Here is a 13049-nt window from a genome sequence, read left to right on the forward strand (position 1 = left end):
TAGAGAAGTTCTAACCACCCATGGACACACCCTAGTAGGCTTGCAAGTGCGTTGTCGGCTTTAAAAGTTTTTTGATGTGAAACATCTATAGCCGCACGTAAAACCGATTTCTGGCGTAAACGATAAAAAAGATATAAATCAAAAATTACTTAATTATAGACTAATCCGCTCTGACACATGTAGATTTTTCCTCACGATATTTTCATTCTCCGAAAAAGCGAGTATTTGCTGTGCACTTAGTCTATTGGTGCACAGCCGAAGATCAAACCTACGACCTCAGGGATGAGAGACGCACGCTATAGCCACTAGGACCACACTGATAAAGGTGGCGACTGACTTTGAATATTTGCTCGATGTGAGCACGTTACATGTCGAATATTCGGCATGTCAGTATAACGAGCCGAGCACCTCGTCACGAGCGCGCTCCACTCGGCTGTCGGTTTTTTGGCGAATCCCTTTGAATGTTACATTATAAGTCAGTCGCCACCACCTACGTCCGCCATTTTGACTGCAACTGTGTATGGAGCACAGACGAATCGAGAATATTCAGGTGTTGCGAGCATGCTCGCGACAAACAATTATTCTTTCGAGATATCACATCGCACGAAAATTCGATGTCAGTCGTCTTAATATTATAATTTTAACTAAAACTGATTACGAACGACCGTCGATTTATAAAAAAGTATCTATTGGATATAAACTACTTATTTGATAATACTGTTTACATTTGGAGCTTCAGGCCATATTTCAATTAGAAATATGCACATAAAACTCCATCTCACAGCATGAGTAGAAGAACAAATGAAACTAAATGTTGGAATTTCGTTAGGGCTTAAATCAAAGTAAATAAAAAACATTATTGGTGTCAATCCATTCTTTTTCGAATCGACAAATCTATTGGCTCTTCATTAAAATCTTTACAATAAATATTCACATCTGGTTTCGTAAGTACATTTCTTCGTATAACACCGTAAAGTGGGATGCTTTCTTTGTTTGGTAGAGTTGCACTGTGGGCTTGCCTTGTATTTAGCCTGAAAGAAAACCTGAATTAGTTTAGAAAGTTTTATTATCGGACGTCAAGACAGTATTCAAATATTTATTTATATATGTACATATATTGTATGTCAAAATACTCTGCTTATCAGATCGACGTCCATCGTTTCCACAATGTGGAACCAGCTGCCTTTTGCAAGCCTTCTGGCAATTCGAGTGACCATGGACGGCGGTATCACAGGGAAGCCTGCGCGTTTGCCTATTATAATATATAAAAAAATTGGTGCGACTTACTAACATTTATACAATATATACTCCGTTTTACTTATATACCGAATAGTTTAGTTTAATAACTATACGTCAATACGATGGTTATTGACAGAGCCAATGCGTCGGTTGTCTATACAGTTTACACGAATTGTATTTGGCCACGTTTTCGTATAGTTTCACATACTCATATTTGTAACTACCCACACTTGAATGTTACCCATAAAAAAATACAGTACTTTTCATGGTATCTATTCGATTTCATGTACTATTCGTGATAAGGCCATGTTTTTTTGTAGAGAGTCGAATCCATAAACTCGACATATACTATATATGAAAACAAATTTAAGTTACGAAAGTAAAAAACATTTTTTGTTATTTTAAAACTATTTAAAAGTATGCTTACTTATATTTTTTGCATGCGTCAGCTCTATGCCTCTCCAAGTATCTGTTCTGGCTGAAAGCTTTGCCGCACTGTTGGCAACGCCATTGCCACGAATGATGACCACGAGTGCGTTGATGGGCGCGAAGATTGGAACTTTAAATCAAAAATATAAGTTATAAATGTATATTATTTCTCAGAAAGATAATAATTAGTTAGGATTGCACACAGCTTGAATACCTAGAACTTGACGTAGGCTCTTTACTCATATAAATAAAACTTTTTCATTGGTCGTCGATATACCGAGTTCTCAAAAATCTCAGTAAGACACTGAGAAACACACATTAATAAAACTTACCGATCAGCGAAGGTTCTACCGCAATGCGGGTATGGACACGGAAATGGCCTCTCTCCAGTATGCAGGCGCAGATGTCCTTTGAGCACCCACGGCCTATCAAAGCTTTTGCCGCAATAGGAACAAACGTGGCATGGTCTAGGACGCCGTTCTTCAGCACATTTATAATCTGTAATAAATTTTCGATTACTACTATATTTATTGACGATTGAAGATTTATTAGGTAGCAGCCCTCACCAGCATTGGTACTTGGTGTTGCTTTCTTCAGCTCTGTATCGTTTTTGATCTCTGTGAAATAGTCCAAGTTATTAAAATTCCCTCAGTAACTTTTTTATGTATCGCTTACGTTCGCTTAATACATAGAGAATAGAGATTATCCGCGCTTCTGTAGTTTATGATAAAGAACCAAATATCCGTCTATAAAATCTTTCGTGTTTAACGAATGTTTATTCTTACGACAAAAGATAAGTATGATTATGACCTGTTCAATAACGCTAACAAAATACATACAAACATTTCTTACCCTCTTTCAAGACTGTATTATTGCCATCAGGAACCAAATTCTCCTTTTCAAAGGACTCTTTGCAGTACAGCAACTCTTTAGTTAGCTTCTCTTCTTCATTACTGCGCACCAAGCTTTTAAGCTTTTCTGCAATTTTGTCGATTTCAGATCCTTTATATGAACTTTTAAGAGGTTCCCTGCTTTTCAACTCTTCTATTATTGGTGCAAGAGGCTCTTTTATTATTTTTTTCTCATTAGTTTTCTCATGTGCTTCTGTGATCTTCTTTTTCCGTCTTCTAGGCTTTTCGCAGAATACCTTTCTTACCGTTCTCTCGGAAGATCGTAGATTGTACGTGGATTTATCGGTTTCTCGTTTTTGGTTCGTATTATTTCTCTTTAATTCTGAAATAATTGGCTTTTCGCTTTCAGATGCGTAGTCGTAATTCTCATTGTCAGTAAAATGCGATAGAAATTGACTTTTCTTTAAAAGTTGGAGATAAAAACGCGTGGAGATTGGTACTTTATCGTTGTATATGGTTTCGTTGATTTTTAAAAGAGTCTTCTGTTTTTTTAGCGACATTTTTGGGCCTCGAGATGATTTTACCACTTCATCTACAAATATAGTAATAGATGCATAAAATCGAATCAAGAAAAAACGATGGGACAAACTTTTTAATATTTGGTGTAATACATTATTAAATATGTATTACGGCTTAACTGTTTAACGTGAGTTATCTCGAGAACCTGTGAGAAACTATTTAGCAATTTTGCTTATATGAATAATAATACTACTTGGTATATGCACTTTCGAGAGAAGCAACACAGATTATTTATTGTTAAATAAGAAATTATTACATATTAGTACTACTTACTAGACTAAACGGATTTATTTTGTTAAAAGTAAAGCCCTAAGACCTCTCTGCAATGTTTATAATAATATCCTTAGTAAGGTAAAGATTCCATAATAATTATTACCTGTTTTATGAATGAAAAATCCTCTTAACGGCCGAACGGAATTCATAAAACACTTGGGCATTTCTTATATTTGCACCACACTTGCAATACAACATAAGAAAACCCACCGAAATTACTTTAAACACAAAAAACTACGATAACTGCACAAAGCACTTGTTGAAATTCGACAGAAAATAAACAATAGAAGAATGTAACTTCGAAAAATTTGAACCTAAACGTATTAGGCATAATTCTATTAATTGCCAGTGTCAAATTGAACAGGAATTATTCAACCTTTTTATACGTATATCTTTACCTAATGCTTTCCGTTGTATGGGAAAATTTTACCCATATTTTTCTTAGTATTTTCATAATGCATAATTATTTTAATTGTTCTTATAATTTTATAAATGTCATAAATATGCAAGCTTTTTAGTAAAACCTACGTGAAATGGATAACGAAAATGGCGCGCGGGCTGAAGTGGGCGGGGAACAAATGACAAGAGGGCGCGAAATCGATTTTATTCGCGTTTGCGACGACGCGAGGAGTGAATGTCTTGTTGCGCTTTATTTTGCCGCTTCGTCGTGACACCGGGCAATGCTAAACAAAAGTGTTTCGCGTGTGCTTCTGTATTTATATATTAAGTGGTGAAAAGTGTTATTAGTAAAATTATACGGTGATGTTGGGATAGGTGATTGGCAGAGCCATGGGCAATTCCTGCAGTTCTGGGCAGGCCCACAAGGACAAGGATAATGTCTCTCAGCAATCAGAAGAGTGAGTAGTAATTGTCTTTTAAATTTTGACACTCCGTGAAGGTCATAACTCATGCTACAACAATGCTTATTGAATAATGTTTACACTATTTTAAATGTATGAAAATATTTACTTACAAAGGAATATTTTCACTCTCAGTCCTTAATTTACGAGTGGGATGACAAATCGATACATTAAGGGCATCTCTTTTAGTTAAGGCTACATTTTAACCAAAGGAAAAGATAGAGATGCATTGTTGAGAAGTTATTTAAATTTTCTTTTATAAATGTTAACAACAAAGTTTGACATGTAATATTTATTCATCTCAAATTTTGTACATTTGTTAATAACTTTTATACGAGACGTGGATTAATATTTTAGATTTCGTACTATCTCAACTTATTCAATTTAATTTTTAATACTATTAAACAAGCAGGGTAATGAGACATATGTAAACTACATATATTAGGCATTTATCAACCAAGTTTTCAGTAAAAAAAACGCCTATCTATATTATGTCTTATATAACATTATATATATATATATCTACATATCTACAATGCACGAAGCTATAACTCAATTTAGGTTTTTTTATTACTCATAATTAAGCTAAATTAACATTTACCTACATTTTGCATTATGTATTTGCATGCATTCATCAATGTGAATAAGGTAACCAATTCGAATTAAATTTTATTGTAAAATTATTAAACAATATAAAATCTTAAATAAATTCTTATATGTCAACTTCGTGCTTTGTTCTATTTGTCTATTATACAAATAAGACAACGACTTGGTACATTTAAAAACGTCTTAGGTCTGACGAGTCACTGAATATTTAAGATTTTCCGTTTAACTCTACACCACTTACAGAGAACTGGTTTCATTTAAAGTAGAACTCGCCATAATTTATAAGCTATTAAAAACAATCTTTAATAGTCATAAAATAACGAGTAAAGATGTATCCCCTTGTAACTTAAATTAAACGTTTAAAATTAACGCTCCCACATAAGCACTTAGATAATGTCGACGAACCGCCACGCTTGATATTTTATGATGCGTATTTTTGTTCGTACTATTTTTATGAAGCCGTTGCGACACTCAGTGTGACGCGAGTATTGAAAATATTTCGATAATAGAAGTATTTGTAAAATGTGAATTTAGAAGCATTTTTTTCACTGGCACTTATTCATCTACATTATAGTTATAATGATATATATTTGTTTAATGTTATTTAACTAATTAGATTAAGAATCGACATTAGAATTTAGATCTTTTTTTTTTAATATTACCAATTTGATTTGTCGTTTAGTTACACCTGTTCTGGTCCGGAAGATATATTTTTAACATTTTTGGTAATCTGCATCTTGTGCATAGTAAGCTATTCAAGGTAGTAGAACTGATGTGAAAGGTAAATAGCTTATGTGAAACATTGGTACTTTTAACACAGCGCCATCTGTTAGAATTGTATTAAATAATAAACAAATAATTTGCAATAAAATAAAATTGCGACTATAATTAAAGATCTAAGCTATCATATCTCTTAAGTTGGACCAGACTGCTCACGGTGTGCCAATTTAATTTAAAATCTGTTAAGTAGTTTAGGAGTCCATCGCGGACAAACATCGTGACAGGAGATTTATATATATTAAGATTATTAGTTTCAAAGCCTAAACCTAAAACCTTCAGACGGTCTGATATATATAATTGTTTGCATACATTTACTGAAATTTGTAAAGGGTGACGTGTAAAACGTTATCTGAATAATGTGATGAGTTTCAAACACGTTTCAAAGGGCTTTGATACAATACAACGCGAACTTCAACTGGGGACAGAATTTGAAAATGAAAACGCACGATTTAAGTTTCGTCAAATTTTAAGTTTTATAATTTTACGAAATCATAGAGCAAGTTTTATGGAATACGGCGAGTGATAGAGAGTTTACACAGACAGTATTCAGAGAAGTTAAGACGGATCTATTATTATCATTTCCTACTGAGTATTGATATATTCTTTTTTTTTTGCGATTGAGGCGCAAACTAGCTGATGTGGTCTCTGGCAGAATGACCAGCGCTGTGGAACACTCTGCTCCTCAGCATAATGCTGAGCCAGGGATTAGAAATAATTTACCTCTCTTTATATCTTTTATTTAATTTTTTCTCTTTGATTACTGCTGTGTTGTGTATTTATGTGTGTGTGTTTTGTTTGTAATAAATAATATGTCTATGTCTATGGATCTGCAGTTTCGTCATACGTCGAGGCAGACTACGGGAGACTTCCAGTATCACGTCCACGTCCATCGTTCCACTAATAGTTTTTAAGGCAGTTTTTGCCGATTTTTTCTTCCTTTGTATCTTGCGAATGATTTCATATGTACTGAAATTATACTCATTTAAATATTTACTAAATAATTTCACTGATTCTGAGTATTTCCATTAAAAATCTGTATTTACAATTATTGATATCTAGTACTTGATATGTTTATTTTACGTTATATTTTTGAGGACACTGACTAAATTCTCAAAAGAAAACAGTTGTACGTCAATAAAAAAGTTTAAATTCTTTGGCTATGAATTTTCATTTATTGCCTAGTTCTCAAATAGGTCAAAAATCCGAAGTACTGGCAATACTCATTTTTTTCTTCTTTTCTTACTAGGGTTGCCTGGAAGAGATCGCTTTTACGCGATATCTTGTAATTTTTTTTGTTGTGTTGTTTGTGTTGTGTTTATTTTATAAGTATTATAAGTACTGCAAGGAAGTGTGAAAAATAAAAATAATTAACAAAACTTACCTACATGTGTAGTATAAAAATGTCAATACATTTTTATAATATATTATATATATATTATTATATATAGTAAAAAGGTCAATATTTTTTATTAATCACAAGGTGTTGTCCAGCCAGTGACCTCTTATCGCATTACGTTTCGTATACTCTATTTCTTAATAGCTATATATATATATATATCCGTATACATAGATATATACGGTTTAAAAAAAACTTGAGAACGTTATTGGAAATTTAATCTTAAAAAATCTTATTATAGTGAAATGTATTATTATCGTGACGATCCCATTGTATAGGAATAGACGCGACGAAGTTTCTTTTTAGCGTCCATAAAGTTTTTCTTTTTATTTACTGTCTCTAGAGCTGAGCAATGTTGGCCGTTAGAGCGACTTCAATCCCTGAAGTTAAATCCTATGAATGCATTAATCCAAAATCATCGTGAGGAAACCAGCATGATCCAAAAAGTTGACGACGTGTGTCAGACACAGATGGCTGAAACTACGTGCCTATTAAAATATTATCAAGGAACAGATAACGTTATCTGACTCCCAAGTCCAGGGGTTGTAGTCCACTGTTGCTTTTTTAAAATGCCTTTAGATGATTTGAATGGACAGAAATCTACATTCTCCGACTCATGATACGTTACAGAAATAAATAAAAGCTAAACCTCCAGGTATTTTAAAGTACATAACAGATCGTTCCTAACAGCCTAATAATTCACACACTACTTTTTCTATCCTGAGCCTGCAAATTATTGTTTTATTTACTGCGTTCTGGTCAGTCACTAGTTTGTTCAGGTTTTAAGAAGGAACACTTATGAACGTAAATATTAAAAAGAAAGTATTTAAATTTACTGTTGAAGACGTAGAGTGGGGGAGAAGAATAAGCTCTCTTTGCCACTCTTTTGAATCGCCTAGCAATAAATTGTAGCGGCAACCATGGTTTACTTTACAAAAGGCAAAGAGGCTTTTTGTAAGGCCGTTAGCACTCAAAAAAAAAGAATGCGGAACGTCAGCATGAACATGGTTCAGACGCTCTGAAAGAAAACGATGACATGGGCATCGTCACCGTTCTTTCGCACGTCTGCCATTAAAAAAAGGTTGCAAGAATTGTGCGGGAGGAGTGTCGGTAGATAGGACTTAGGTGCTATCCGCTCATGGGGGATCTTCAGGAATCCGTCCGGTTTTAGTGGGTTGGGCAAAAGTCGTAAAGTAGAAAGGGCAAAGACAGTTCAAACAATCTTTACCTCTCATAATATATTCTCGCGAACCCTCTAGCAAAAAAAAGAACCCAACATAAATATGAAAAAAATATACTAGAAAAGTTATATTGTAGATTATAATTACTTACCTATTATTACACGATAAGGTTGTCATTAATCGTTGTCCGTAATTACGTCCGCAACATATACTTTATTTTCCATCAATAAACTTTAGACTATGTTTTTCTTTTAAACATGGGAAGTGGTATTTAAACATAATTCATTAAATCTTGACTTTGTTATTAAAGGTAGAACTATTCACAAACAAGTTCCTAGTTATTATTGAATATGTCTCTTTGTTATTTGCTTTTGTAAGCTGCGGGTTTTACACCTAATTAAAAGGCCGTAGCAATCTTATCTTTATATGTAAAATTCTACTGAACGTGTGTATGTCACTGAACTTCTCTTAAACTACTGGACCGATTTGAATGAATTTTTTTGTATACATTTGAGTGGATTCACAATTAATCAGCATCGCAGATGACGCTACAGTCGGTACTTTCATACTTTCTTTCATATCATAATCGCTTGATATACCATGCAGCACAACGTTTTTTCATGTTTTTTATTAATCTTTACACCTGATTAAAAGGCCCTAAGAATCTTATATTAAGCTTAACACCTTGTTTACTCATTGATTTGCAATAAATGAAAAATAAAGAAGACGTGTGTATTCTAGTTAAATTTTATTGCTGTAGTTATTTAAAATTTAACCAAAAGTGGTCGAGCACACCTGATTAAAGGGCCGTAAGAATCTTATATCATGTATAAGCTTTACACATAATTATTGATTCTTGAAGACTAGCGGATAAATTAAGGATAAATACTGGTAATAAACGATTGCCTTTCAAATAACTTTAGCTTTCATAGACGAAGTGTCTATGTTTTATTAATCTTCATTTTTGGTCATATAAGTCAGACACATTATTATATGTTAAGGGCCTGTTTCACAATGTATGGATAAAGTGCCAAATAGCTATGCAACACATAAATTATTCGAAAGATAAAAGTTCCAAATAAGATACTTCGAATTTCATGACGTATAGCGCTATCTGACAGTCGTGAAACGCAAAAATACTATTTATCATACCAATAAGTAACAAATAGCTTATTTGGAACTTATCCGGACATTGTGAAACAGGCCTTATGGCTGACATATGTGTCACTGCCCTTTCGATCGTAGCATTCTGATTGTAGCTTTTAAAATATCCAATCGTCGATTCCGTCAATCGTTTCCCATAAACAATTTCCTCAGTTCCGCAGCAGCTCCGGATATATTTGAGACGATAAGATCTAGTATGCAATTTATAAGGAAACTTAGTTTTATGTTGTGAATAAATCGCCAGAATAATAAATGCATAGATATTGCTATTTATCGAGGAAGATGTATGTTTATTTATTTATTAAGTTCATATCATATATGACGCTATATCTACAGTATATTTTACAAGGATATCTAATAACTAACCTTAAAATTTAATTATTAAAAAATATTTTTAAAAGGAGTCCAATTATATTTTTATGTATTATGTTATGTCAAATTAAGTGTACATTATGTTACCTGTATTGAATAAATTATTACATATTTTACAAGGTATTCTAACATACATGACAATTATGGTAAACATAAATGTAACACAATATAAAAAATAATAATATAACACATCCAATTTTAGATTTTACGTAAAATAAGCAAAAAAATTATAAGTAAAATATCGAGTTAAGTGTCAAATAGGCACTTAACAAAGCTTTTTTTTAATTGACCAGCCCACTACCGAATATATCAAGCCCTGAATAAGTGTTATATGTAGTAGTATATGTTATATGCGCGAAGAATTGTAATGAGAGCTGGCCAGTGGCATGGCTACCTTGAGTGGCACCCGATGCGGAAGTTCGTGGGGTCACCATTGAATGTAAAAAGCAGTAAATTTTATATTATAAAGGATCATTTATAAAAATGTCGCGAGTATGGGACGAGGAATCCCCCACGGATAGCGATAAGGTCTTTTGCGGAAATCCCCAAATTCTACATAGAGCTGAGCTAGAGCTAGTGGAGGAATCTCTGAAAAAGAAATTAATATGCTAGCGATTTTTTCGATTGTTCGTAAAGTTGAGAAACCGGCTTATATATAATTTCCGAAATAATTCGAGTTAGGGTCCTTCAAGAAAAGAGCGTACCAAATCCTAACCGGCCACGCACTTGCGAGCCCTCAGGCGTAACGTAACGTAACGTAACGTAACAGCCAGTTTGCGTCCTTACATAAAAAACCCCGTGTGGCACAGTTATATCAAACATTTCTCGATTCCTAATATTAATTTTGTTTTATGACTCCGTAATCATTCCTCACGTCATTTCTGAAGTCAATTATTATCTTAATAAATGTATTTGGCCCAATTATATCAAATGTCACATAAAATGTATTGCTCGGTAAACAGGAGTTGTCACAATCAATCATGACTTGTTGGCAAGTATTGGCGAAGCATGAACAATGGTTTATGTGAGGTATTTGTCTACATTTTAAAGAAGATACTATATTTAGACTGTGACTAATACTATGTGTCTATTAGCGTTAATATATTTTTTCGTATTCGAATTGTAATTGGTTTACATACAGCCTGGCCAAGTCTTCGTCAACTGCTGTCTCGCTGTATTCTGGCTATCTACTGACCCAAATACATCTCCAACGATCATCATTGGGAGCACTGCCGAAGAACCCGGATCAGCCAGCCAGATCAAGTGGATCAAGTGGAAATGGATAGGCCATACAAACCGTATATATTCCAATCATAGCAGGCGCTTGGTTGGAACCCGTAAGGAAAACCTCTGGCCGTCCCAGGCGAACCTGGCCTGGTAGTTGCAGATGAGGCAAAGGAAGCCGAAAATACTTGGAGCGAGGTGAAACAGGAAGCTCAAAACCGAACGCGATGGAGACTCACTCTTCCCCATAATAAGGTCATGGAACATTAAGCCAAGTCAAAAAATATATATTGGATCGTAATGCTCTCCATACATATCTAGTCTATATAGTATCTAAATATCGTATAATAATCGTTCTGAGTATTAAAAGTTATAAAACAACTTCACTTTTATTATACACAATAACTTTACTTTTTGTTTAGTGTATATATTAAAGCACTCATAACAAATAAAATGTGTACTGTGTGGCTCCCAAGTCAAAAAGGTTAAATCACCTAGGTACCTGAAAGATGGTATAGTAATTTGATAATAATCAAAGATATCAAAAAATAGATAAAATAAATTTTCGCTTCTACCAAAAGCAAATTAAATATCTCTTTATAATATCTCTTATATAAATGAGCAGAGTTGGCTTAGTGTCTTCAGCATGCGATTCTCATACCGGAGGTGTCGTAGGTTCAATTCCCGTGTGTACCGATGGACCTTCTACCATTTCAGCCATCTATCGGTGCTTGTAACGGCTAAAGGTGAAGGTAAACATCATGAAGAAATCTTCTTCTAGAAATATTCACCTATTAACAAAACAAATTATCACGAAACATACAGAAATCTGATGGTCAGATCTAGCTGGTTCTAGCGAAATTGAGTCTTTTATACTTACATAAAAAAGCAAAAACATTTTATAATTTATAAAACTCTTCAAACTTATTTCGCTGGATCTCCCAAAAGACAAGTTCGTTATGTAAATTGTTGATTTAATAAAGCGAGACTTTATTTTTATATTTTATTTGGAGGCCTTAGGTTATTTGATGAGAGTAAATAGAATATAGAAATTTAAATGAAACATAACGTCGCTGTAAAGTTATAACCTCGTATGTCCAGACAACCAAATATTACAGGAACGAAAAAAAAATTTTGTAGTAAAATTTCTTTAGTGGGGTAAAATTTCAGAACAGACGTCACGAACATTTGCAGCGTTTTTAAAGAAAAATAAAAAAAATAAAAAATAAAATACGTTTATTTTGGAACATAAGATCTTCTAGGTATCACTTATTCCACGTCAATCAATTCAAACTTGTAGGCATCCCTACTCATCGGCAAAGACAGAGGGTGTAGGCCGAGAGAAAAAGCCGGCGTAAAAAACTCTCGGTACTCTTTTAAAAAAGCAAATCATCAAACAATATTTAAAACAAATATATCAAATTAATTAGAGGCAGCCTGCCCAGCACTAGTCCCAGGCCCTTTTATCAACTAGATAATCAATAACTTTATAGTAAGCCTTTTTACACAGCTTTTCTTTAATACATTTCTTAAATTTATTAAAAGGCAGAGATAAAAGAGCCTCTGGGATTTTATTAAAGAAGAGTATCCCTTTCCCCAAAAAAGAATTACTAACTTTACATAGTCTAGTACGGGGAAATTGCAGCCTGCGTTTGTTCCGAGTATTGACATTGTGCGTATGTTCTAATCTAGTATATTTATCACTATTTTTGTATACAAACATAATATTTTCATAAATATATTGCGAGGGAAAGGTAAGTATATTAATTTCCTTGAATTTATCTCTGAGAGATTCCCTACATTTTAAATTATAGATTGCACGAATAGCCCTCTTCTGCAGAATGAAAACAGATTCGACATCAGCAGCGTGACCCCATAACAATAAGCCATAAGTCATTAAGCTGTGAAAGTAACTAAAATAAACAAGTTTAGCTGTATCGACATCAGTCAGTGAGCGTTTTGTCGAAGAACAATCATTATTTAATATATTTAGGGCCTGTTTCACAATGTCCGGATAATTTCCAAATAAGCTATTTGTTACTTATTGGTATGATAAATAGTATTTTTGCGTTTCACGACTGTCAGATAGCGCTAT

General features: G+C 33.6%; 2 protein-coding genes across 3 annotated transcripts in view; one reads left to right on the forward strand and one right to left on the reverse strand.

The window, feature by feature from the left end:
* Positions 1 to 865: 865 nt before the first annotated feature.
* On the reverse strand, positions 866 to 3535 carry LOC110996793 (zinc finger protein 841-like). The gene is made up of 5 exons (XM_045628308.1): positions 3467 to 3535; positions 2521 to 3118; positions 2001 to 2229; positions 1667 to 1798; positions 866 to 1031 (listed from the first exon to the last, which is right to left on the reverse strand). The coding sequence occupies exons 1-5, from the start codon at positions 3533 to 3535 to the stop codon at positions 866 to 868; spliced, it is 1194 nt and encodes a 397-aa protein (XP_045484264.1).
* A 447-nt stretch (positions 3536 to 3982) lies between these two features.
* The window catches only part of LOC110996792 (NACHT domain- and WD repeat-containing protein 1), a 44383-nt gene continuing 35316 nt past the window's right edge, over positions 3983 to 13049 (forward strand). For both annotated transcript variants that reach the window (XM_045628418.1, XM_045628419.1), the window contains exon 1: positions 3983 to 4228. In XM_045628418.1, the coding sequence (XP_045484374.1) occupies positions 4161 to 4228 (68 nt within the window). In that variant the 5' untranslated portion in view covers positions 3983 to 4160. The remainder of the gene's footprint in view (positions 4229 to 13049) is intronic.

The sequence above is a fragment of the Pieris rapae genome, chromosome 5 (genome assembly GCF_905147795.1).
Source record: "Pieris rapae chromosome 5, ilPieRapa1.1, whole genome shotgun sequence".
NCBI classification, from domain to species: Eukaryota; Metazoa; Arthropoda; class Insecta; order Lepidoptera; family Pieridae; genus Pieris; species Pieris rapae.